This window comes from Lithobates pipiens, unplaced genomic scaffold (assembly GCF_037356315.1).
Source record: "Lithobates pipiens isolate NorthernLeopardFrog02 unplaced genomic scaffold, aLitPip1_a1.2 Scaffold_16, whole genome shotgun sequence".
Lineage (NCBI taxonomy): Eukaryota > Metazoa > Chordata > Amphibia > Anura > Ranidae > Lithobates > Lithobates pipiens.
The window spans coordinates 225,499,994-225,526,646 of NW_027507748.1; the positions used below are offsets into that span (position 1 = coordinate 225,499,994).

General features: G+C 44.1%; 1 protein-coding gene across 1 annotated transcript in view; it reads right to left on the bottom strand.

Moving 5' to 3' along the window:
* IPO9 (importin 9) overlaps window positions 1–26,368 on the bottom strand; it is a 90,965-nt gene extending 64,597 nt beyond the window's left edge. Inside the window, exons 1-5 of the mRNA XM_077481148.1 lie at window positions 26,109–26,368; window positions 20,579–20,640; window positions 9,854–9,940; window positions 9,552–9,753; window positions 1,555–1,643 (exon numbers count right to left, since the gene is read on the bottom strand). Of these exons, the coding sequence (XP_077337274.1) occupies window positions 1,555–1,643; window positions 9,552–9,753; window positions 9,854–9,940; window positions 20,579–20,640; window positions 26,109–26,256 (588 nt within the window). The 5' untranslated portion in view covers window positions 26,257–26,368. The remainder of the gene's footprint in view (window positions 1–1,554; window positions 1,644–9,551; window positions 9,754–9,853; window positions 9,941–20,578; window positions 20,641–26,108) is intronic.
* Window positions 26,369–26,653: the final 285 nt, after the last annotated feature.

Here is a 26,653-nt window from a genome sequence, read left to right on the forward strand (position 1 = left end):
TGTAGTTAAGCGATATTTATCTAGAAGGGTCTCCCAGTTGTCTATGCCAGTTGAGGGACGATTTGACGGTGAGCTCTCTGTGTACAAATTGGAGACGTTGCTGCCAAGTCAGAACCCTGCAACGCCGCTGCGAGCAAGCCTGCCTAATCCCGACCCGTATTTACAGTAGAAGGTTATAGGAGGTTGGGAGAGGGGTGCGTAATACATATATAGGTATATATTATGGTAATAAGTGGATTTATGTTTGTGGTAGAGTATGACCTATGGGTATTATAGGCTAGTAATATGGGCAAGAAAGGCCCTCCTCAAGACTCTGGGTTTGAAAGCTGGGTGATATGTTGCTCTGAATGGGTGCTGGTGAATGGTGAATGAATGGGCACCCCTTGCCTGTACTGCCGTCCTGAAGATACCCAAGATGCAGAATGGTGACATGGAAGCTGTCCCTGAAGAATGGTGGAGATGTGTCACTCAGTGGCAAAGCGGCACGTGTTGGGAAACATCACATGGTAAAACAATTATGGACTGCTCCATAGGACCTGTTTCTGCACACGTTGAAAACATAGCGTGGTAAGACACTTGTGTACTGTTCCATGAGAGATGTCTCTGGAGCGCTCGTTGGAAACAACCACGCGTTACACAAGCTAAGGACTGTGCCACAGGTACTGGTTCGGAAGCAGATGTTGGGGAACCACACACGTTAAGACAGTTATGGACTGTTCAAAAGGAGCCGTGTCTGAAGAAGGGTGGTATGCGCCTTTTAGGCGCAAAGCGGATTATGTTGGAATCAGACAGGAATTATTATTATACATCTACACAGCTGTTTGTACAGCCGAACTCAGCCATATTGATGCCAGGCAGTTTCACATGTTTAAAAGCAAGGAATGTGACACAATTTGAATAGCAGAATGAGTTCTATTCAGCCCACCTGGAATGTACTGAACTACAAAGATAATATGGCGCCGGCTTGTCTGCAAGAACAAAGGACAGCTGGTGGGGCGTCCGAGATCAAGCCACAAGATTGCAATCCAGTCGGAGCAGTTGCAATTCATGGGCAAACACTGCCCCCCAGAGGCCAAGTATGGCAGGACTGTTAGCCTGGGGGAGGAAACGCCCCAGAGACGCTGATTGGTCTACGGGAAAGAGTAGGATGGGCTATGGGGTGTGGTATGGCTGAGGTATGTTTAACAAAAAGGTTTGCAACCATGAGGGCTCTCTCTGTCCCTCTTTATTCCATCAGGAGACCCAGTCACGAGGATCGATAAGTATAAGGCTTAGATTGCACTGTGATTGTATGCTATGTATTATTGTAACTTCTACTGATACTTGATGCACGTTTTCTTATTTCCTTGGGAAATAAATGAGATTTAATTGATCTTAGACCGTGTATTGATTTCATAGCCAAGGGTGGTAGCATTGTGATATTAACAATAACATGTGCTTGGCGTATTGATTGATAGCTAGACTATAGGGATTAGACAAAGTAATACATGACTGATAATAATAACAATAGATCGAATTGATCAGTTACTTCAGCGTTACCATAAAAATACATACATCGCTCATAGTGAAGATCTTGTACATCTCTGGCAGGATGACAGGAGCAACTAAGGGCATCTGTGTATCTGTCACTTCCCTAGTGAACTCTGTAGGAACAAGTAACAACAACATTGCACGTTTAACATTTTCTACAAGTCCACTTGATTTCTTTATTCTTATAATAAAAATTACAGGAGCAGTCATGTCAGTATTGTGCAAATAACAGTTTGAGTTCTGTACATAAAACCAAAAGAAAAAAACAGTAAAAAAGTTATGCTTATGGCAAGCAGATTTGTCTATTGTCAAAGTATGACATTAACTCTTCATCAAAATGAATTGTTCCCTGCTCATAATGGGTTATAGAAAGTAGAATGAGACAGCATGTTACTTGAAGTGGTTTTAAACCCTTACAGACCACGTTTACCTACATATAAGCCTAGATTAAGGCTTACCTGTAGGTGCAAGAAATATCTCCTAAACCTACGCGGTTTAGGTGATATTTGCAAAGACAGGCACCGGTGACTGTGCATGCGCCAAAGACAGAGGTGAGCAGGCGCACTGAGCATGCCGCTGCTAACGGCGATCATTCCGTTAGTGGCGGCTCCCACGTGCATGCGCGGGAGTGACGTCATCGCGCCGAAGTCACTCCCGGATAGATGTCGGAGGAGGACAACGAGGGTCGCTTCGAGGGGTTCCATCTCAGGTAAGATATTCATAATGAGTTAATATGCTATGCAGACTAGCTCATTATACCTTTGCCTTGCAGGGTGTATTTTTTTTGTTTGGCTTTACTTCCTCTTTAATCGTTTCTGAAAATGGGCTTGGTTATTTTAGTAGTGGGAATTTCAGCACAAGACAAACTGGTAAAGCAATTGTTTTATCAATGTGTTATACACTTATCACACAAAAAAAATAAAAAAATAATTTACATTTACTGACTAGGTTTCACCTTAAACTGGTTGTAAAACTTGGATATGAAATATCCCCAAACCCAGCTCTCTATAGTGTGTGCTTGTCTCAATTAAGATTACTAAACGTAATTTCTATCTGCGGTTTCATTCCTCTGCTATCAGCTTGAATCATTTCGGACAAGTTTTCCTGACACCCAGAGAAAAAAAAAAGAAAAGGTAACAGGGGAGGCAGCTCTAGCACACCGCCTGTGGTTGACAGCCTCAGCTCTATTCTTGAATGAAGGGGAGTGTCACTTCCCTCCAATCAGCTCCCGGAGCCCTGCAGAGCGTGTAACTTCAGCTTTCCACTCCCTTTTTTTCTGCCAGCTCAGACAAGCTTATAAATTCAGCACTTTGAACAGATGTAAAGAAAAGAAGACTGCAGACAGACAGATACAAGTTTACAAGCTTACAACCACTTTAATCTAATTCTTAACAGAACCCCTAAACTATACCTACCGTTCTTGTAAACTTGACCTATTGGGAAAAAGTGGCAGCTATATGAAATCTTTGAGATGGTACCTACGTCCTAACAAAATGTACAAAAGGACATTTTGGCCAAGGCTATTATGGACTTTCATGGTACCATCCAAAAAATAAATAAACTTTCCTTACACCAGGTAAGTATAAAAAGACAAATTCTGTTTCAAGAAATAAGTAAAAACAGACGTGTCTTAAAAAAAAAAATAATAATAATAAAAAACTAAATTATTATGTTGCATATTAAAATAAAATTATAATGACAGGTAAGATTAACCTGCAAACCAGCAATCTATCTAGTGTTATCTACAGTCTTGGAGCCAAGTAAATGATGCTGCCTACATAACCTTTATTAAACAGCATTAGAGATTTTTAAGTAAAGAAGCACCTGCTAAACGATTACTGTAATAATCATCTAAATCACAAATGCAAAAGGAATGAAGACACAAATCTCCCTGACCTGGCACATATGAATTTTCAACAGAAACAGGTATACTAATATAGAACCAAAATCCTCAATATTTCTATCCCTTGTTTGAGGACTCGACTTAACCACTTCAGCCCTGGACCATTTTGCTGGCCAAAAACCAGAGCACTTTTTGTGATTCGGCACTGCGTCGCTTTAACTGACAATTTGATCACCTCTGTAGTTTTTTTTTTTGCTATAAAAAAAAAAAAAAAAAAAAAAAAAAAAAGCGACAATTTTGTAAAGAAAATGCATTCTTTTTTACTTTTTGCTATAATAAATATCCCCCAAAAATATATATATATAAAAAAAAAATTTTTTTCCCTCAGTTTAGGCCGATATGCATTTTTCTACATATTTTTGGTAAAAACAAAATAGGAGTTTGATTGGTTTGCGCGAAAGTTATAGCGTCTAGAAAATAGGGGACTTTTATGGCATTTTTATAATTTTTTTTTTTTTTACTAGTAATAGCAGCAATTTTTATTGTGACTGTGACATTATGGAGGACACGTCGGACAATTTTTAAACATTTTTGGCACCATTAGCATTAATACAGCGATCAATGCTAAAAAAATTGCATCGATTACTGTAAAAATTTCACTGGCAGTGAAGGGGTTCTCCACTAGGTGGCGCTGTAGGGGTTAAGTGTGTCCTAGGCAGTGATTCCAACTGTGGGTGGGGGGCTGTGTCACACATCACTGATCACCGCTCCCGAGCACAGGGAGCTGTGATCAGTGAGTGTGTCACTAGGCAGAAGGGGGAGGTGCTTGTTTACATTAGCATCTCCCCGTTCTTCCTCACCAGACAATCGTGGGTGTCCTCGCGGACATCGGGTCCACGGGACTCGCAATGTTGGTCGCGGAGCTCCCGGCATTTTTTTTTTACTAGAAGAGGGTAGAGTAGTACAGGGAGCTGTGATCATTGTGTGTCATTAGGCAGAACTGTGGGGGGATGCTCTCTTACATCAGCATCTACACGTTCTTCCTCACTGTGAGACGATTGTGGGTATCCCAGCTGACATCGGGATCAGTCACAGAGCTCCCAGCAGCGCTCCCCTGCAAGCTGCCTCAGGTACATTAATTCGCCTGTACGTGCCCTTCTGCCACAATATCTGCGTGAGGCGGTCGGGAAGCAGTTAAGTAGAAAATCGTGTTAAAGTGGTTCTAAAGCCTTAGGGGTTTTCACCTTGTAGTGTTCCTAAACCCAGGACCCTGCATTCACTATATCTCGTCTCCCACAGAACATGGAAATACAATAGTTTTAGTAAACAAACTGCTTTATACTGCTGATAAGAAAAGGTATTTAGCAGTCTTGTGACTTCTATCAGTGTCTGATTAAAGTTTGTGGGAGGACTCCTGGCAATCTGCCTGAACAGAGCCGATTGGCCCTGCGCTGATCACATGCACCTTCCCAAGAAAAAAAATAAAAAATAATACATTTCCTAGAAATACACACCAAACTGACCATGTGCAGCCTGTCCCCTGACTCTGCAGGATATGCATTGGAGACCACAAGAAAAGGAGGAACAGAGGAGACAGGCTCAAACAGCCTTTTTACACATTGCAGATTAACCCCTTAGGGTTAACAGGGAGTATAACAAGCATGGTTTACTGCATATAGTCTGATTTTATGGTTGTGGGTTTAGTAACACTTTAATGCAGTTTACGCATTAAGGTGAAAAACCTTCGGTGCTGCAGCTGCTCCCCAAACCGCCCCCATTTTGGCTCCAAGGGGTTCTAAAATATTACTTTTGTGGGCTTCCTACAAACTTAGATATTTCTAGGTAGTTAATGATTTTCTTCAAGTGCAAACCATCAAACTTATTTTAAATTTTAAAGAGTAGTGTAGAAAAGCATTTGCTTGGGCACTATTGAGCTACTCTAGGCATAAATAAAAATCTAATGCGAGTACCACTAGGTCACTAAACTTGCTGGCTGGAATAAGCCACAGTGAAAGCTCAATTTCTGAAAAGACAATTAAACTGAGCACAGCAATGTGAGGGTGATCTCCTAAAAAAGCAGTGGCAAATGTCATGCAGTGAGGGGGAAAAAAAAAATAAAAAAAAATAAAAGTATTTTATCCCCTGCTGATTTTGTACGTTTGGCCACTGACAAAGAAATTATCAGTCTATCATTTTAACCACTTCAGCCCCGGAAGAATTTACCCCTTTCCTGACCAGAGCATGTTTTGCGATTCGGCACTGCGACGCTTTAACTGACAATTGCACGGTCGTGTGACGTGGCTCCCAAACAAAATTGACGTCCTTTTTTCCCACAAATAGAGCTTTCTTTTGGTGGTATTTGATCACCTCTGCGGGTTTTTATTTTTTGCGCTATAAACAAAAAAAAGAGTGACAATTTGGAAAAAAAAAAAGCAATATTTTTTACTTTTTGCTATAATAAATATCCCCAAAAAATATATATAACATTTTTTTTCCCCTCAGTTTAGGCCAATACATATTCTTCTACATATTTTTGGTAAAAAAATAAATAAATAATAATAATAAAAAGCAAAAGTTATAGCATCTACAAAATAGGAGATAGTTTTATTGCATCTTTAAAAAAATTTTTTACTGGTAATGGCGGCGATCAGTGATTTTTATCGTGACTGCCACATTATGGCAGACAGATCGGACACTTTTGGCGCTATTTTGAGACCACTCACATTTATACAGCGATCAGTGCAATTAAAAATGCGCTGATTACTGTGTAAATGTGACTGGCAGTGAAGGGATTAACAGCTAGGAAGGGATTGTGTCCTAGGGAGTGATTTTAACTGTAGAGGGGATGGGCTAGCAGTGACATCACTTATCACCGCTCCCGATTACAGGGAGCTATGATCAGTGACAGTGTCACTAGGCAGAACGGGGAAATGCTTGTTTACATTAGCATTTCCCTGTTCTCCCTCTCCGTGAGGCGATAGTGGGTATCGATATCGAGTCCGTCAGATCTGAGAGTTTGCGGCAGGCGAGCCCGCTATGCAAGCCTCGCGAGATCACGTAATAACGTGATTTTGCGCAGCGGAGCCGACCTGCCACAGTAAAACTGCAGCGGCTAGTCCGCAAGCAGTTAATGGTGGGTTTATTTAAAAAAAAAAAAAAAAAAAGTTATAAATTGATTGGCATTTTAATGAGTGAATAAGTATTTGATCCCCTATCAATCAGCAAGATTTCTGTCTCCCAGGTGTCTTCTACACAGGTAACAAGCTGAGATTAGGAGCACTCTCTTGAAGGGAGTTCTCCTAAACTACTCCTCCTTTGCCCATTGTCAGTGGGCAAAAATACAAAATCAGCAGGAGATCAAATACTCTTTTTTTTTCCCCTCACTGTACTTACTTTTAGGAAGATTGCATATTATCCTACATGAAAGGCCATACTGGGGAACTGAAAACTGAGTGATGAGGATTATAGAAGGAACCCTGAACTTGTGCCTAACCTCTCATACTCTGGCATTTACTCTGAGGCACTCAGAGTTCCTTCAGATCGTAAATTGGTTTGGTGCTTATGCAAGCCAGTAAAGGAAAATATTCTTTAGACTAAATTCTAATAGTTATCCATCCATCTATGGTCAACATTTTAAATCCTATTCAATTTCAACATTTTAGTTCAATTATTTCTAGCTTACCCCTATTAATCTGAATGATTTTGAAGTTTGTAAATGGACTCCGACGATCCCCACACATTTACTTCCCTGAATTTTGTGATGCCTATTCACTATGACCCGAGTAGGAACTGCTGTGTCACACATTTCACAAAGCCTGCGTTTTGAACTACAGAGGTGCTGAGAAGAGGATGATCAGGAGGCAGTACAGGAATCACTGCTTGTAGGCATCAAGGTACCATGGGATACAGTCATGGCCAAAAATATTGGCACCCCTGCATTTCTGTCAGATAATGCACCACTTCGCTCAGAAAATTGTTGCAATTACATTTCCTTTTTTCCCCACAAATAGAGCTTTCTTTTGGTGGTATTTGATCATCTCTGCGGTTTTTATTTTTTGCGCTATAAAACAAAAAGGGAGAGAATTTGTACTTTTTGCTATAATAAATATCTCCAATTAAAAAAAAACAAAAAAAAAAAAACAAAGATAATTTTTTTTTTTCAGCTTAGGCAGATATGTATTCTTCTACATATTTTTGGTAAAAAATAAAACACGCCATAAGCGTATATTAATTGGTTTGCGCAAAAGTTATAGAGTCTACAAAATAGGGGATAGATTTTTGGCATTATTAATTTTTTTTTCTAGTAATGGGGGCGATCTGCAATTTTTTCATGACTGCAACATTATGGCGGATACATTGGACACTTTTTTGGGACGATCGACACTTATACAGCGATCAGTGCTCTAAAAATCCAGATTACTGTATAAATGTCACTGGCAGGGAAGGGGTTAACACTACTGGGTGATCAAAGGGTTCTCACTGTAGGGGGATAACAGATCGTGGTTCCTAGCTGTTAAGATCTCACGATCTGTCTCTCCTCACAGAACAGAGAAGGGATGTGTGCGTTTACACACACGTCCCTGTTCTGCCTCTCGTGCCCACGATCGCTTGTGACCGCCAGCCACGAGCATCGGCAGCCCCGCAGTGCAGCAGGCGCGCGCCTGCTATCCTGCTTAAAAGGAGCCGACCTATAGCTACGACAGCTCATGGGATCGTGCCAACCTGCCGCAGTATAATGACATCGGCTAGTCGGCAAGCGGTTAAAAAGGCCTCATATATTTTTCTGAAAACAGTAGTATGATGGGTTTTACCAAAAAGCTGTCATTTTGTTTTGTCTGTCCACAGCACATTCTTCCAAAAAGGATTTGGTCTTCCTCAGGTAAGTTTTGGCAAACTCTGATCAATTTTTTTCTTTCATCCATGTCCGGGGAGATTATCTAGAGTGCCATGGGCTGTAAACTTCTCATCACACAGTTGACACAGGAACATTAAGATCTCTGGTGATGGACTTGTAAACCTTGAAATTGTCCATGCTTTTCCACAATTTTTGTTCTCAAATCCTCAGACAATTCCATGCTACCCTTTCTCTTCTTCATGCACCGTTTGGCACACAGAGACGCACATCAAAAAGGTCAAGTCAAATTTTCACCATTTTAACTGGTTGCCAGTGTGAGTTCTATATTGGCAGCACCTGTTAATTGATACAGGTGAGTTTAAATACACATTACAGGAGCATCAGAAACTTGGGAATGCAATTATTTCTTATAATTTTAAGACGGTGCCAATAATTTTGTCCAGTCCATTTTGAGTTTTGCATGGAATTGTGTCAGGTTTGGCTTTTTGCTTCTCTACTTTGTGTCATACCAATACAAACAAAATAAACCTGAGAATGCCTAAACATTTGTAATTGCAAAAATTTTCTAGACGAAGTGGTGCATTATCTGACAGAAATGCAGGGATGCCAATTATGACTGTAGTCCTTAGAAGAGAAGCTACAAAGCATGCACGGCATCAACATGTGGAAAGCCAGCAGACAGGCAGATCTCACAACATAAGAGATTTTCCAAGTAAGCTTATATTGGATTGTCAAAAGTAACCATGGTTAATATTGTGATTTTGTTATAAAATGAAAATGTATACTGTGGCCAAAGATTTTCCTAACGGATTATATCTTGCAATCTTACTTTTACTGTTCGGTCCATCTTTTTTTTTTTTTTGAAGCTTGGGGTTTACTCCTTGGATTACAAAAAAAAAAAAAAAAGAAAAAAACCCCTAAACTTAAATGCCCATTTCACTTAACTTGAACTACAATCCTGTGATTCTTTGACACTGTTTTTCTCCTCTTGTGTTTACATCTGGTAGGTCCTGCTTTCAGGCGTCCACGTCACTGCCTACTTGACCTGGATGCTTACTATTGGCAGTGGCAAAGCTTTCACCAACAGAAGTAGTACACAGGTGCAGTGAGGGGACCAAGCCCTGAAGGGATAACAAGTAATGCACTGTAGCTTGTGTCCAAAGAAGGAAATTACTATACCCCATAAAAAATATGAATTTCAGTGAGAACACCGTGGGATAGACAACAAAGATGTATTTATCAGGTAAGAAGAAGGGCAAGTAATTGTTAAGTTGTTAATTTGCATCCACATAAAACCGCTATAAACAATTCCACAGTACATACCTGTCAGCACTCTCATAGCACCATGAACAGCACTGACTTCACCGCTCACTAGCATTTCCATGAGCAAATTGAAAAGTTGAGGCCAGGCTTCAGGCCAATCCCAGTGTGCTATGGCAGACACAGCATATGCAACACTAGAACGCACTTTGCTTATTGACTCCCGCAAACCTCGAGGAAGCAACAAACGGATTGCTGCTTTTGCCTAAGTAAAGAATTAAATAAAGGTAACTTATACAAATCCAGATGTGGCAATATACATTCAGGGCTACGCAGGTTAATATATACAAATCAAAGTTACTAACCCTTTCAGTAGTCTCGGGCAATCTGAATTTCTCTGACTGGGCACACCAATGATTTTCAACATACTGCTTCAAAACCACAGATGCCAGCTGAAAGCAAAGAGACCGCAACTAACATTAAAAAAAAAAGCAAAACAAAATTTTTTTTCACTGTCTTTAGGCTCATTATTCCAGAACTAAGATACCCTTAAAAATGTAAAGCCTCTCATGACTAACAAGAAAAAAAACAAACAAAAAAAAAAAAAAAAACAAATGCAACCACCACACAAGGACTCAAAATGCAATATTTATACAATTTTTCTTGAGAATCCTTATTTAGTATCTAAAACACAGGATCAACTTTGACCAATCAGACTTGTTAGAGATGGGTCAAACAACAATCATACTTTTAGTATTTTATTAATACTACTATTTTACTAATACTTTAGTATTTAAAGTGATGGACCAGGCATACCGCACATAGTGAAAAGACAAAACATGTTTTACATGCATGGCATTTCTTCGTACTGTATTTAAACACAATGCAACTCTTCCTCCCGATACACACACACTATAGGCTTGTTTACATTAGTGGCACTTTCTGCCGCCCTCTGCATATCAATCACATAGGGCCAGTTCACACCTTAAACGCAGTCCGGATGCGTTCCGATTTTCTGCATGCGCATTTTTGGTGCGTTCATTTGCATTTTTTTCCCCCTATTTTCTTAAGGGGTTGTACGTTTTTTCACCTTAATGCATATGCATTAAGGTGAAAATCCTTCCGTAGTGCCTTCTTTTACTTACCTGAACCCTGATGCCCTTAGAATGCAGGTCTCCAAGGGGGAACTCGATGCGGGGAGGATCCAGGAGTGCCGCTGGGGGACCCCATAAAAAGAAGGGCCGGGGCCCACTCTGTGCAAAATCCTTGCACAGAGGAGGCAAGTATAATTTATTTTAATTTTTTGAACAACAAAGAACCTTTACAACCCCTTTAACCATAAAGTGATTGTAAACCTTTTTTTGTTTAATAACAAACATCATACTTGCCTCCACCGTGCAGTTCATTTGGCAAGGTGTGGCCCCGATCATCATCTTCTGGGGTCCCTTGGTGGCTCCCCTTTGCATCGGTAAACCCCATGGAAGAAACGCTCTCCCAGGGGGATACCTTGCGGGCGCACTCCCGAGTCCAGCATTTGTGTGTATAGACAAAGAATGCCGACTCAGCCCCACGTCACTGAATTTGATTGACAGCAGCGGGAGACAATGGCTGCGCTGCTATCAATCTATCCAATCAAGAGCTGAGAACCCCAGGCAGAGGGGTCCAGCATGTCTCCGCCAAGGGAACGAACGAGCTCAGGTGAGTAAAAAGCGTGGTCACTGTCAGAAGTTTTTTTTTTCAAATCTTTTATATGATGGGCAAAGATACACGAAATACAACATCTCAAAATAACATATAGAAAAGATACATTGGTATAGAAAGATCTGAGCGACATGACGTAGGATAGGATATACAGTTATAAAAAGAGAACAATAATCTTTGGAACGTCAAACAAACCCATCTGTAACATCTAAGATCTCCAATTTGGAGAGATGTATTAATTGCAATCAACTCTGCCTATAGCTGGGACTCGCGGTATCTTACTTCTGAGGGTTCCCTTGGACCACTGGATGTTACGCAAAGCTCGCCCCCTTTTTCCAGTTTGATAAAGGAGCAGAACCGTGTAGGCCCACAGGGACACCCGTTAGATCCCCATACACCTAAACCGTCAGCGACAGAGTAAAGTAACAGAGAGAAAGAAAAATAAGAGGGAGGAGGAGGAGACAAGGAAGGAAAGGAAGGCAGGGGGGGGGGGGGGGCTGTGAGGATTAGATCCTCCATTTTTGTTGATTTCCTCCACCTTTTTAAGCTACATACCTGATAGTTCACTGGCTAAATCCTGCCACCTTAACCTCCGCAACATCTCCAGAATTCGACCCTTCCTGACTAATGACACCACAAACCAACTTATTCACTCCTTGATTATTTCCCACCTTGACTACTGCAACTCTCTCCTTAATGGCCTACCCATAAGCAGGCTATCCCCCTTCAGTCTATTATGAATTCTGCTGCTAGACTAATACACCTCACTAAGACCCCATTCACACCTGAGCGTTTTGTAGCTTGACGCCTGAAGCTACAAAACGCTGGAGGGGAAAAAATCCATTATTCTCAATGGAGATGGTTCACATCTCCACTCCAAGTCGCCTGATCCCTACACCTGAAGCTCAAACAAGTTCCGGACCCTTTTTCGTCACGCGAATCGGGCTGATTTGGGCCTTTTTCTTCTTTTAACATTGGTGACCTTTTGCCCTGCACAAATTTGCGGCAAATCGCGGTAAAAAACGCAGCAAAAAACGCTTGAAAACGCTACGCTCAGGTGTGAATGCAGCCTAACCAATCCATGACTGCTGCTCCTCTCTGCCAAATCCCTTCACTGGCTCCCCCTACCCCACTGTGTAAAATTCAAAATGCTAAACATAACATACAAGGCCATTAACAACATCACCCCCCATCTACATCACCAACCTCATCTGCAGATATCGCCCAAATCGTCCCCTCCGCTCTTCCCAGGACCTCCTGCTCTCTAGCTCCCTTGTTACCTACTCGCATGCTCACCTTCAAACTTCTCCAGAGTCTCTCCCATCCTCTGGAACTCCCTGCCCCAGTATATCCGATCAGCCCCTACCCTGTCCACGGTTAGGAGATCCCTGGAAATGCATTTATTCAGGGAAGCCTATCCCATACCCAACTGTCCTGGAGCTACCACCATCAAATCATTATCTGCAGCCATTACCTTTTGTACCACTCCCTCCCTTCAGAATGTAAGAACTACGAGCAGGGCCCTTCTGTACCTTTTGTATTGTACTGTAATTGTGTTCCCATCTCCCCCCCCCCCCCCGGTAAAGTGCTGCATAAACTGTTGGCACTATATAAAATTGTGTATAATAAATAGTTGGAGATTGTGTGTATTTCCAGTATAAGAGAATGCAGACCTTGGCTGCATCTAGTAAATGGCAGATCAGTGATTTTTTGTAGGTTTTACAAGGGATGAAGTAGGAAGAAAGCTGGGTCAGCCAGTACGGGGCGTTCAGTGAAATTCTGCAGTGTGCTGGATGGTCTTCCAGAACCGCTCCAGAATGGGACATGTCCAGAAGATGTGAAGGATCGTACCCCGCTCTCTAGCATCTTCAGCAGTGGTCCGGGGAGGTGGGGGAAGATCTTTTGAAGTTTTGCAGGGGTGTTGTACGATCTGGTGACCGTTTTATAGTTGATCTCTTGCATCCTGGTGCAAATTGAGGATCTATACGTGAAGTGAAGGATATTTTGTTTTTGACGCGTCATGAAGGTGCACTGCAAATCCCTTTCCCACACATTGAGGCATTGTAAATTATGACTGTCCGGTGGCGTAATCAATAGGTGGCCTATAGGGTATGGGGCATGACTCCCTCTTCTGAGCAATAGGTCTCTAAAGTAGAGTTTGGTCAGATATAACGGGTGGTGGTATTGATTTAAGAAAATGACAAAGTTGGAGAGCCTTCCAGTAATCTAAGCGAAGGGACCATCTGGGTTCATTAGATACGTTGCAGTCGGCCACTTTCTGTTTACAAGGAAGTGGGAAGCTTGAAATCATCCCGACATCCTCAGGGAGCAAAAGATGGGGTCCGTATATCCCAGAACAAACCCTAGGGTACCCAGGATCGGGTGGAGCGGGGAATCGGGTGATGCAAGACAGGAGCGTGTAAAGAGGGTCGAGCATACTCGTGTTGTTGTACCCATCAAGGGGTGGTTCTTCACGTCTCTTGGCAATGAGTTATGGCACCAAGGGGCCCTGTTCAGGGGTATATTACACTGGGTATGTTCAAGTTGGATCCATAATTTAGCGGATTGGTGACGGTTCCAGTCAATAAGTCTAGTAAGGTGAGTCGCCTGATGCTATTTGCTGAGATCCGGTACCATCAGGCCTCCATACAGTTTAGGCAATGTAAGAGTGAAGAGTGTGAAGAGACAATGTGAAGAGTTGTGAGAAGACAAGGGGACACTCCTATGCCCATTGCTTCTGACTTGCTAAAATGAATCTTCAAGTTCGAGACTGCCATATGTTCTAAATTCACTTAGAAGAGATATCACCGGGTTGGTAAGCGAGAACAGCATGTCGTCTGCATGCGGAAATCTTCTGCTGCAAATCTCCCACCCCCACCCCAGTGATGTCCGGATTGGCTCGCACTGTATGCAGGAACGGTTCCAGTGACATGGCAAAAAGGAGGGGAGATAGTGGGAAACCCTGGCGTGTTCCATTCTTGATCCCAAAGGAATCCGACAAAACCCCATTGGCCCGAACACGAGCTGTGGGGTCGCCATAAATCGAGTTTATCCAATGTAACATGGCGTTACCCAATATGTTTCAGAACAGAAGTTAAATTGCCAGTTCACCCTATCAAAGGCATTCTCCACGTCCGTGCTAAAGACACAGGGAGTCTTATTCTTATTGACCAAGTGAAGGAGGTTAAGGACTTTAATCGTGTTATCCCTTGCCTTCCTGGTTGGGACAAAGCCAACTTGGTCCAGATGAATCAGGGACAGGAGGTAAAGTTGGATCCTGGTAGATAGTAATTTTGTGAAGATTTTGAGATCTATGTTGAGTAGGGAGATCGGCCTGTAGCTCCCGCAGGTGGTAGGATCCCTCCCTTCTTTGGGGATCATTGTAATGATTGCTGATAGAGTGTCTCTGGAAATGTTATATCGGATCCCAGTGAACTGAAGAGTTTGTGCATAAGTTTCTCCAAGGACAGCAGTAAGATTTTATAATAATTGTGCGGTTAGTCCATCCGGGCCCGGTGCTTTCCCTAGTTTAGTGGCTTCTATTGCCGCCTGTATTTCCGCTATGGCGATGTGTTCGCCAAGCATCTCGCCCACTTCAGTGGACAATCCAAGCATGCTTGAATTGTTCAGATATTCCTGGATCTGGGATTGTGGGAGAGCTGGGGTCTGATGGTTGTAGAGGGACGCATAGAATTCTTTAAACTCTCATGCTATGTTTTGTGGGAGTGTGGTCTTCTGGGCGGAAGATGAAGTAATATGCGGTATGTAATTTGCTAATACCTGTTCTCTCAGAGATTTGGCTAGAAGCTTACCGCATTTATTCCCGGATTCATATGAGACTAAACGACAAACCTGAATTGCTGCCTTAGCGCGAAATTGCATTAGGTCAGACATTTTATTATTATTTTTACGCAGGAGCAGAATTTCTGCCTCCAAGGCAGGAGTTTGTGTGTGCTTGTGTCGGGCCTCAGCAAGGTTCAGGTCGTTAAGAAGCAACGTAATCTATGCAGAGCTTTGCCTCTTAATGCGTGACCCATGCTTAATTAGTACTCCGCGAATCACCATCTTGTGGGCTTTCCACATTATGCCGGGGTTGCTGTCAGGAGTGTCATTGGTCTGAAAATAACAGTCCTGTTCCCTGACTATGTCCTTAAGTACCGTATTTTTCGCTCCATAAGACGCACCTGACCATAAGACGCACCTAGGTTTTAGAGGTTCTTCGTCCTGAAGGAGACTTTCATTTAATCTCTAAGTCCTCATTCTGGAAGTGAAAGTATCAGTCAGGGCGTAAGAAAAAAGTAATAAAACGGGGGCATGGTCGTGCCATATAATAGACCCAATCGAGGAGTTCCTAATTGCTTGTAGTTGGGAATGAGGAATTAGGAAGTAGTCAATCCTCGAATATTGTTTATGTGGTGCGGAGTAGTAAGTGTAATCCCTTTCAGTCGGGTGGATGAGTCTCTAGGCATCAATCAGTTGTGCCTTGTGTAGAGAATGAGCAATGAGTTTCCTAATGCTAGGTGTGATTGAGGAATATCCCAAAGCTGCGTCTTCGGTGGGGATTAGTGGAACATTGAAATCGCCACCTAGTAGCAGTTGGCCCTTAGAGAACTCTAGCAGTGCGTCGACCGTTTTAATGATGAAGTGGTCCTAGATGACTGTTAGGGGCATATACGTTCACCAGAGTTACTTCAGTGCCGCCAATGATGCCTCTGGGGAACAAAAAGCGCCCCTCGGGGTCAGTTTTTACATCCACACAATTCCAAGGAACAGTACGGGATATGAGTATGGATACACCATGAGACTTATAATTCCCATTGGTGGAATGGTATACTATCTGGAAGAACTTGTTTTTCAATATGGGAAGATTACCCCCTTTGAAGTGTGTCTCTTGAACAAACGCAAGGTCCGTCTTAAGACAGTGCAGGTCTTGGAACAATATGCGCCACTTTTCAGGTATATTTAGGTCCCTCGCGTTTAACGAGAGAACATTCACTGCCTCCATGACCCCAGAGTATAGGGAAGGCGGGAGAGAGAGGGGTTAAGACGATGAGCCTTGTGAGGTTAGATCAGTAAGGAGAACTTGTTTAGAGCACACCTAAGGGGTGCAGTGATTGTAGTCTAGTGATATAGCACTATAGTGCCAATACGCTCACCAGTACGGACCTGGTAATTGAGTGCAGGCCCAACTGCCCCCCCATCCCGAGCATGGTGTTGTATGAGAATGTAGATATGATGATGGCTATCAATCAGTAGCAAGTAAGCTAGGGTTAGAAAGAAAAGATAAGATAATGTAATTTAAAAGGTACAGGCCCCTTGTTCTTCAATACTAATATATAGCACACTGGCATTTCAGATGTACATAACTTGATTAAAATACTATCTGTAACATCAACAACCCCTTATTATTATGACTGAACAGTGAGTAAACAGTCCTGATTATATTCCCTCCACCAGGCTTGTGTATCTGAAATCCCTCACCTTATGGTGGTGGAGGAGAAAGGAAAGAAGCCAGCAGTTACAGCGTCATCCATCCCTAATCCACCATGAGTTCATCTACCCCTGGAGGTAGAGCTTGTGCAGAGCTTTCCTCCCAGAGCAGCGTTCCCTGTGTAAGGCGCTGAGCCCACAACACATAGGCAGGCTCAGTCCTCCCAGTCGGCGTCTCGCTCCATCGCTCGCAGGATCTATGGGTCACAACTCTCCCTCGGAGTCCGTCCATGACTCGGGGAGGAGTATCCTGCAGAACTGCTCGCCTCGGGATTTCTTTCCCGTGGGACAGCCCCATCCCTCCCACCCCACACCAAACATGCCTAGCGGAACCGGAAAGGGGGAGAGGACTAGTACCCCATCCAGGGCAGGCGAAGCAGCGATGGTGTAGACATAATCAGGCAGTTAAACTTAATAGCAGACAGTTCTGTATAGTAAACAAAAGGATAACCTACAGCATATCTGCACAGTCAGTTCTTCCATAGTAGGGAACTATAGAGCGTGCATGTGGTAGCGAATGAGGTGGTAGCCAGCGAGGCATATGAAATTGTACCACGAAACTCCCGGGAGCGGACAGAGCATGTAAATGTCTTACCTCGGGGGCGGTGATGCTGGAGATCCCCCCCCCCCCCCCATCATGGACCATATATGACCCCTGACAGTGCAACAGTCTTAGTCAACGTCCAGGGGGCACCAGCGACAGGAAACATTGGGCATGGGGGGGGGGTGAAAGCCCTGAACCTAGGTTGGTACGGCATTAATCCCTGAGGTGATCTGGGTAATGTGGATGCTGCTGGCTGGCCGGCAGTAATAGATAGCAAGAACTCACAAATTATGGGTGTATCAAACTGTTTGTGTGCAGTCTCATAACAGAGCAAGCAACTGGCATCATAGTCATGACTCACATGTCCCCTCAATGGAGGGCGTCTGGGCTCTCCTTCTGGGCTGCTACTAACGAGGGGGTTGATAGTTCCGGTTAGCAGAGGGACCCGGGCGGGGCCAGTTTGACGCCAGGATAGACTCCACTCCCAGGAAGGCAAAGAGGGCCAGCAGTTCTGCCGGGGTACGCAAGGGGAAGGACACGGCTGCGTTACAGAAGATGACCACCAAAGGGGTATCCCCAGCGATGTGTATCCCTGTCTGGCCAGATCCAGGACGGGCCTCGGCATAGATCTTCTCTGTAGTGTGGCTCTGGAGAGGTCCGGGAGAATCTTAATTTTGGGACCATCAAATCCTACGTCCCCGTGCTCCCATGCTTTACAGAGAATAAGCTAATTTTGGTTGTAGTGATGGATCCTGCAGAGTACGTCTCGTGGCCTGTCTTGGTCTGATGGTTTAGGGCTAAGAGTTCTGTGAACTTGGTACAGCTTTAGGGATGGCCGAGAAGATGTTTGTGTGAGGGAGGATATCCATGCTTCCCCAGAATAACCCCTTCCCGCCGAGCGTACGCAGATCTGCGTACTCGGCTTCCGGGGGGTATACCGGGATGATGCCCGCACCTGCAGGCATCATCCCGGTACCGTTTTTTACAGCGGGCGATTGGCTTTCCAGCCATAACAACCGATGCGGCTAAAAGCCGCTCGGCTGTTATGCCGGAGGAGCGGGAGGGGACGTCCCCCCCTCCCGCCGCCTCTCGCCGCTGTTACCGGTGCTCCCGCTCGATCGGGAGCACCGATTCCCTGTCCGACGCCTCCGGCTGCTGCGGAGGAACTGGAACGAAGCCGTAATCGGCTTCGTTCCAGTCTCCTCATCGTAAACACGGAAGCGACGTCATGACGTCACTTCCCGTTTACTCGGCTGCCAATGGCGCCGGTTTTAAAAAAATATCCGGTATTCAGAATCGCCGTTTTCGGCGATCTGAATACATTGAAGTGTAAAGGAGGGGTGGGGGGTCTTTTAGACCCCCGATCCCTCCATAAAGAGTACCTGTCACCACCTATTACTGTCACAAGGGATGTTTACATTCCTTGTGACAGCAATAAAAGTGATCAAATTTTTTTTTTTTTTTTTTAACAATTTAGTCGTTTTAAAATAAATAAAATAAATAAAAAAATAAAAAAAAAATTTTCAAAGCGCCCGCCGTCCCCGCGAGCTCGCGAAGCAAAGAAAACGCATACGGAAGTCGCGCCCGCGTATGTAAACGGTGTTCAAATCACACATGTGAGGTATCGCCGCGATCGTCAGAGCGAGAGCAATAATTCTAGCTGTAGACCTCCTCTGTAACGCTAACCTGGTAACCGTAAAAAATTTTTAAAGCGTCGCCTATTGAGATTTTTAGGTACCGTACTTTGTCGTCAATCTACAAGTGCGCGCAATTATAAAGTGTGACATGTTTGGTATCTATTTACTCGGCGTAACATTATCTTTCACATTACGCAAAAAAATTGGGCTAATTTTACTGTTTTGTTTTTTTTTTATTCATGAAAGTGTCCCTTTTCCCAAAAAGTTGTGTTTAAAACACCACTGCGCAAATACCGTGTGACATAAAATATTGCAACAATCGCCGTTTTATTCTCTAGAGCCTCTGCTAAAAAAATATATATAATGTTTGGGGGTTCCAAGTAATTTTCTAGCAAAAAATATGGATTTTAACTTGTAAACACCAAATTCCAAAAATAGGCTTAGTCATGAAAGGGTTAAACCTTGACCTCCTGGATATCCCGGATGTGCGCCTCCTCGATGCGGAGGACGAGGGCCTCAATGTCCGATTTAGTGGGGAGAGCTTGTAAAATGGCGCAGAGATCATCAGGTATGCTGAAGATATGGCCCAGCCACATTTGTATGCAAGGCTGCCGTTGTCTCCAAGGAGAAGTTTGTGGCAGTGGATGAAGTGGGGGAAACCGATGAGTCCAACGTGGTGCCCCTTTTCATATGGTGTGTATGTGGCACTGCTACGATGGCGCCCGGCAATACTCTCTGTGCGTCTCGAAAGTACTGCTGTATACTGCTCCGTGGGGTGAGAGAACGTTTGCTACCAGCTGCTGATCTCGTCCTGTACTGTCTGGTGGTCATCATGCCTCTTAATCACCCGAATTAAGCTGTCAGTTTTGCGGGATGGAACGGGGTGGCTAGGAGCTCTCTTGAAACACTTACTCGGCCATTGCTAAGCCACGCCCCCCCCCACTATCAGAAGTTTATTCACCCCAACGCATTAGAAAAGCAAGCAGTGGTGTTAATTATGCCATTGAAAACCATATATATACCCACTTTCCATGCGTTTCTGATGCAGAAGAAAAACACGCTGGACTGCCTGTGGTGTGAACTGGCCCTTAAAAGAGCTGTCATGCAGAGTCTGCCAAGCCTTGAATGAGTTGCAGCTATAATGCCTGCAAAACACAACCTGTGGTATAAATGTTTAACCATGAACTTGCAGCCTGACAACTGTATTAACCCTTGGTACAGCAACAGCTGCCCCCCCCCCCCCCCCCCATATACATTAGGCCTAAAAATTTATTTTGTAAGACTCAACCTAATCCATGTGTATGTCAAACCAGAAACTTTTTTTTTTTGCATACAGCTGGGGAAGAATTAGAATGCTTGGATTTTACTGCTGTCTAGGGCCCATTAGAGAGATTTGTCCTTACTTTGTCTCAGTGAATTCTCAGAAGAAAAATCTGCAAAAAGGAACAAACAGAAATGAAGGTCTACTCCACTAAAAACATGTGTTCATTGGTCTGTGTTGTTGCTTCCCTCACTATTTGCCTGATAAAACACTGTCAGCAGAACAGGAAGTGATAGGAAATTTCTCCCCTGTATAGCAGTAAAACCCATAGAGGCAATAACCCTTCCCCACTGTGTTCAAAACTAGTAAAAACATTTTGGCTGTAACAGAGTAATAGCTCAATAATAGAATAACAGAAATATTGTAAACTAAGATGAATAAGAATTCACCGGTTTACCTGTCTAATGGCCAGGGCACCTTGTGGGTCAACTGTCAGCTCAGCCAAATGTACCCCGAATTCTGATAAAAGAGAGAAAACAATGAGCAAACACTAAAACACATCATGTTAGCATTATGTACTTATAACTTCACTACTAAGATTCTAATAAGTGTGTGAGCAAATCTCCTCAATATGACTGAACAATTAAAGGAGGTAGTAAACTAGCAATTCTATTTTCCTCTATCTGGACCCATGAAGCTTTGTGCCATAATGTGCCAGTATGCACTGCATATTACAAAGGAAGTCCTCCAGCGCGCTATTCTCTCAGTGTGGATGGGTACTTCCTTCCAGGTTTGCTCCGTTCAACCTCCTGAATGATTGAGCCACAATGACTGACCTCAATCCTGCCCATGCGAACAGGAGTCACTTCGCAGAGTCTCTTCTGCCAAAAAAAACTGCCTGTCAGGGTTTTTTTATTTTCAATTTTAATACCACCTTAATGTTCACAGCTCCCCCCTGACTGAGCTAAGGTACATTTGCTATAAGCCAACTTTGTCATTTAGGCAGGAGGTATGGAGATCTATTGAGCATTGTGTGGACTACATTTGCTTTTAAAGATAATAAAAAAAAGACAGCCAAAAACACCACACTCTTGTCTTGTTTCTAAAATGCCTAAAGTCTCGTATGGACATATACTTAATAAATCTTTACTAGGTTCAGTGGAACTGTAAGCTTTGTACACAGAGAACGTTTCGTAGCCTTGTACTTTCAAAAACTGATCACACATTTCATGCCCCATTCACACCCAAGCGTATTTGAATCACAGGCAGAATTGGATGACAAAAAAGTCAACGCCATATGCGTCTGACTCTTTGCCAAAATTTGCCACATGAACTTCTTTGGAACTTTTTTGTAGCAGATGGAGGCCCATTGAAAAATGAATGGTACCGCTCTAAAAGCACTAGATGTCACTCAGATGTAAACGGGCCTCATTCTAATTCATTAACTTTGTCATGCAAAGAGGCTACAATAACATTTAGTTCATGGTATATCTAATTGGGTAGACCCTTACACTACTTATGTGTCCCCTTTAAGCTGGCCATACACCTCTTGAATATTGGCCAATTCCTGTTGAAGTGGCCAAAACTCAAGCTGCGGGTGGCCCATTTGGCACCACCTGGTTAGACAAAACTTACTTGAAAAAAATAAAAAAAAAGGAGTTGGGTGGAAAACTGTCAGCTGAACAGTGACTACATCCTATGAGATGCAGTCATTACTCAGGTATTCAAGCAGTTGCCAGAATAAAATAGCCAGCAGGGAAGATTCTTCCATAGACACTCTTTACCATGAATAGAAGAATCTACTGTAAAACGTGTATAGTTAGCTTTACATTTATTAATAAATTATATGTCATCCAGCGCAAGGCGACAGAAGGCCCGCTCAGTAGAATAGGAATACCCAGTTTTCCACCCCTTGCTCTGGCTACCCATGAGTAGCAGAGAGTGTGCATGGTCAATCACTTGCTTTATAACAACTGTGACGTGTGATGTTTCTTGTGTCAGCTCTGTGCAGTGAGTGAGGAGTGTTGGAACATAATAGAGTTATTTACTAAAGCTGGAGAGTGCAAATACTGGCACAGCTGTGCCTAGTAGCCGGTTAGCATCTAACTTCAGCGTGTTCAATTAAGCGGATTGGTTTCTATGCAGAGGTGCACCAAATTTTGCACTCTCCAGATTTGGTAAATCAACACCAATGTGACAGAAGCAGCTGTTAGAGCATTAAAGCCAATCTAAAATGAGCACGACTCCCCTCCCCCCTTATGAAAGCGCTGCCCCTCCCCCTTATCCTGGCCTTGAGTGCAAGGTCCTACCTGATTGAATATAAACTGAATTGCCCCAGTAGGACCTTCTAAACAGTTGCTTGTAAATTTAAAGCTAGCCATACACTGACATCGAATTTTGCTAATTTTCTGATGAACTGGGTGAAATTTGAGTAGTGGGTGGCTCTGTTGGCACTCTTGCCTGAAATTCTTCGAAGTACGAAGGAGCCAGGCTGGCAATTCCCAGCTGAACAGTACCTTTCGGTAGCGCTCACTGTAAACTGACAGCTGGCAGAATACAATAGCCTCAGCAGAAGCCGTGTCCATCTACTTTTTAACATAGGGGAAGGAATCTGTTTTATTTCCATTCAGCTTGCATGCTGAATGGTTGATGACGACTGACAAAGTACAGCGACAAGTTTGTGGTGGGTCTGCACTAGGATCTGAAAATGCCCATGCTCACCCTTTAGGGCTCCTTTACACTGGCAGGCGAGTTGTGGTTTTACCTCCCCAAGGAACTTTAATATCACAGCTGCCAGGCAACTTTAATTTGGGCTGCAGAATTTGGTAGGTGGCACTGCTTGTCAAACACACTCATTGAGATCAATGGAGCCCACCACAATCGCAAGACTTGCAGATGTGGTATGGTCCTGCAATGCTGTTTGGCAATTTAGAAAGAAAAAAGAAAAAGTCAGAAAAAGCCCTGGCCTCCCCCTGAAGAGATTCATTCAACTCAGTGGACTGAATGAAAAAAAACCTGACAGATCACCGTACCAACACAAACAATGTTAATCCCCCCCATTGTGCTATTGTGTTCTGACAGGGGGGCTGCAGTTGTCTTCCCACCCACCAGAACACACTAATTAGTGCTCTCAGCCATTGGCTGCCAGCACTGATTGGATGAGGTCAGATGCTGGTTTTGCAGCATAGCTGTTTGGCAAAAGCAGCTTGTGAGACCAGCTTCTGTAGAATAGACAGCTGTACACATGGGCCAAAAATCAGCCAGTTCCTGAACCAACCAATTTTTGGCCCACATTTACAAGACTTTAAAGCAGTGTTCATCAACCCTGTCCTCAGGGTCCACTAACAGGCCAGGTTTGCAAGATAACTGAAATACATAACAGTTGATATCATTTGCTGCTCAGTGATTGCAGTATTGTAGTCTGCATCTCCAAAGGTAATACATAAAACCTGGCCTGTTAGTGGGCCCTGAGGACAGGGTTGACGACCACTGCTTTAAAGTACAGTCCCCTATGGCTTCATAAAATGTTTAGGTGGATGGTAAAACCACAGTTCAACTGCCTTTATAGCATCCTGGCTGCCTGTGTAAAAAAGGACTTAGAATATGGCCAGCCTAGGGCTCGTTCACACCATACATGCATGAAAACTGACGGGAAAACCACACAGATTCTACTTGCAGAGACATTAGTTTTCATGCGCGTCAGTTATGTGCCATATTCACACCAATGTTGATGTCATGTCAGGTTTTTTCCCTATGCAGAAAACTGCATACATATTGCAGATTGCGGCTTCACAGCTGGGTGCCCAATAAGCATTGCGATTGGTCCCGTAGTCTTCTGGGACCTCTGACATGTCCCAGAAGACTGTGGGGAGGGGGGGTGGAGGAGAACTTCTGTTTGGATTGCCTAGGCCAGGGGTCTCCAAATTATCGCCCTCCAGTTGTTCAGGAACTACAATTACTATCATGCCTAGTCATGTCTGTGAATGTCAGTTTTACAATGCCTGATGGGACGTGTAGTTCTGCAACAGCTGGAGGCCTGTCGTTTGGAGATCCCTGGCCTAGGCTATCCGAGCTAAAGTAGAAGCAAATACCTGTCAAAACCAGCCCCCTCCCCCCCCCCCCCCCCCCCAAAAAAAATGCCATTTCTTTATAAGAGTGGGGGAGGAGGCCTTAAAAAAATAAGATCACCTATTTTAACATGTTACCGATGGGCCAGCCTCCTCTGCTGTCACAATCTGAAAAAATAAATAAATAAAAAAATAAAATAAAAACGTGCTACGCAGGGCTCCAGCTGCCTGTCCTCATTCATTCCCAGTGTTTTGTGAATGGGAAAACTACGAGTCCCGACAGCCTATGCAGCTGTTGGCTTGTAGTTCTTGGTTAGCTACCAGGAGCGCTGTTGAGCACTGTGGTAGTTCATCAATTCTTCCTGTCAGCATGTAACTTGCTGCCTGTACGATGTATGAAGTTCGTTATATGGGCTAGACAGCTTAAACTGACAGTCTGCAGGAGTTCTGCATGTCACCAGCAATCTGCTGATCACTGGTGCAATGCTTTCCAGGCTCAAAAAATATATAGCAAATGCCAGTTTACCTGCAAAAAAAAGTTGTTGTTTTTTTTCTTAAAGAGGGATTCCACTGGGAAAAAAAATATTAAAAGCCAGCAGCTATAAATACTACAGCTGCTGACTTTTACTAAATGGATACTCACCTTTCCCAGGGTCCAGCGATGTCGGCAGCCGAGGCATTCTCGGTGAAGGAATCAGGAAGTGAAGCATAGCGGCTTCACTTCCCGGTTCCCTACTGCGCATGCGCGAGCCGCACAGCGCAATGGGAATGGTTCGCGCTGTCTCTGGGACCCGTGTGTGTCCCAGCAGACAGAGCGCCGGGACAGGAAACAGCATAGACTCCTGTGGGAGTCTATGCCCGGAAGTGCCCTGAAAGGTGCCAACTGTGACACCAGAGGGGGAGGGTTCCGATGAGCGGAAGTTCCACTTTAGGGTGGAACCCCGCTTTAAGATGAACTTATCCCTTTTGCAGCCATTCACACTGGTGCATCTTTACATGCCATTTGAGCCCCTGGTTCGCACAAATCTAGTGGGGGTTCCAGCATCTCTCTCGCGCCTCTGCGGGTGTCAATACAGAGTTAGCGACAACCCCAGATCAGAACGCAAATCGAAGTGCGAACTGTGAATTCAGACAGGAATCGGATTGCACCCTTGTGGTCTGATTCCAGTGCAGGGGAGGTTCCTGCAGCATTTTTTGAGCTAATGCAATGCGAGTTCAGTCATACAAACTGTGTGGCTGAATTTGCATCGCACAGCCGATCGCATGTGATCTGCGCAGCAATGCGGTGCGAATTACAAGCAGTGTCTGTGTTTGCAATAGTGTGAACCCAAGCTAATAGTTCCAAATCGCACCCCATTGCTGGCAGTAGAGCCGTTTTCACAGCTCCACAACTCACGTCACAGCAATTATGAAAAAAGTTCCTAAACTACTTTTTACCAATTCCATTAGGACTTGCATAGATGTCTGTTAAATGAAGTACAACGAAATCAGAGATCCAAATCCCACGGAAGTGTGGCTTTGAGATTGCGCTCAAGTAGCGCTGCAGCGTTGTAAACCAGGGCTTACAGCGGAACTTCCCCCTTTCTTTCACTTTAAAGGAAAATAAATCAGATTGTAACATGCCCAGCTTTACTAGGGGGAGAGTCTTTTATAACATTATCTACAAAACCTGTGCCTATTTTGGTATATATTTATTTTTAAAGTAATTTATTTGGAAAGCATTAAAAAAAATAGAAGAGCAAGCATCTGTGCAGCCCAACCCTATGATGGCCACAGTTGTCCTTCCCTGTGGGACTGCTGCACATCCTGTATGGTAAGTTGATTGGAGTGTCAGTCAGCCATCCCTAGTCCTTGTAGTGCACCCTCCAGACACCCTGTACGCCTATGGTGACCGCCTCCCCCATCCCATTCATTACTCACCCTCTGTCACTTCTAGCACTTTCAGCTGCTCCTCCGCCGCTGCCCGCACCTCATGTCCCGGGGACAGTATACCGCTCAGCGTCTCCAGCAGGGCCTCCCTCAGGCCTGCCTGAATGGTGGGGAGGGGACCGGCTGTGCTCTGCGCCATGACACCGGAGACAACGAGAAGGCTGAGAGACTGAGCGACACACCGCAAAGCCTAGCGCGCCAACACCGCCCGCCAAGCTTCACACGAAGGGAGAGAGGGAGGGATCACGCCGGGGACAAGAGGCGGATACACGCACGTTCAAGGCTAGGGTCATGGGTGAAATGTTCTCATGGGCATACGTATGGCTGCCTTTCTCTGGGGCTCATGGCCACCACCTTGATACTCAATGCAGTGGCAGGCTTGGCAGTATGGAACTTGTAGTTCCCCGGCGGCTAAACAGCGACAGGTTGCTCCTCGAACTAGAAGCCCGTGGCTTGGCTTTCCCTGTTGTGTGTGGTGATAGACCCCGGCCTGGCTTCTCTGAGGAGAACATTCAGACCTTCATTGTCTCCTCATA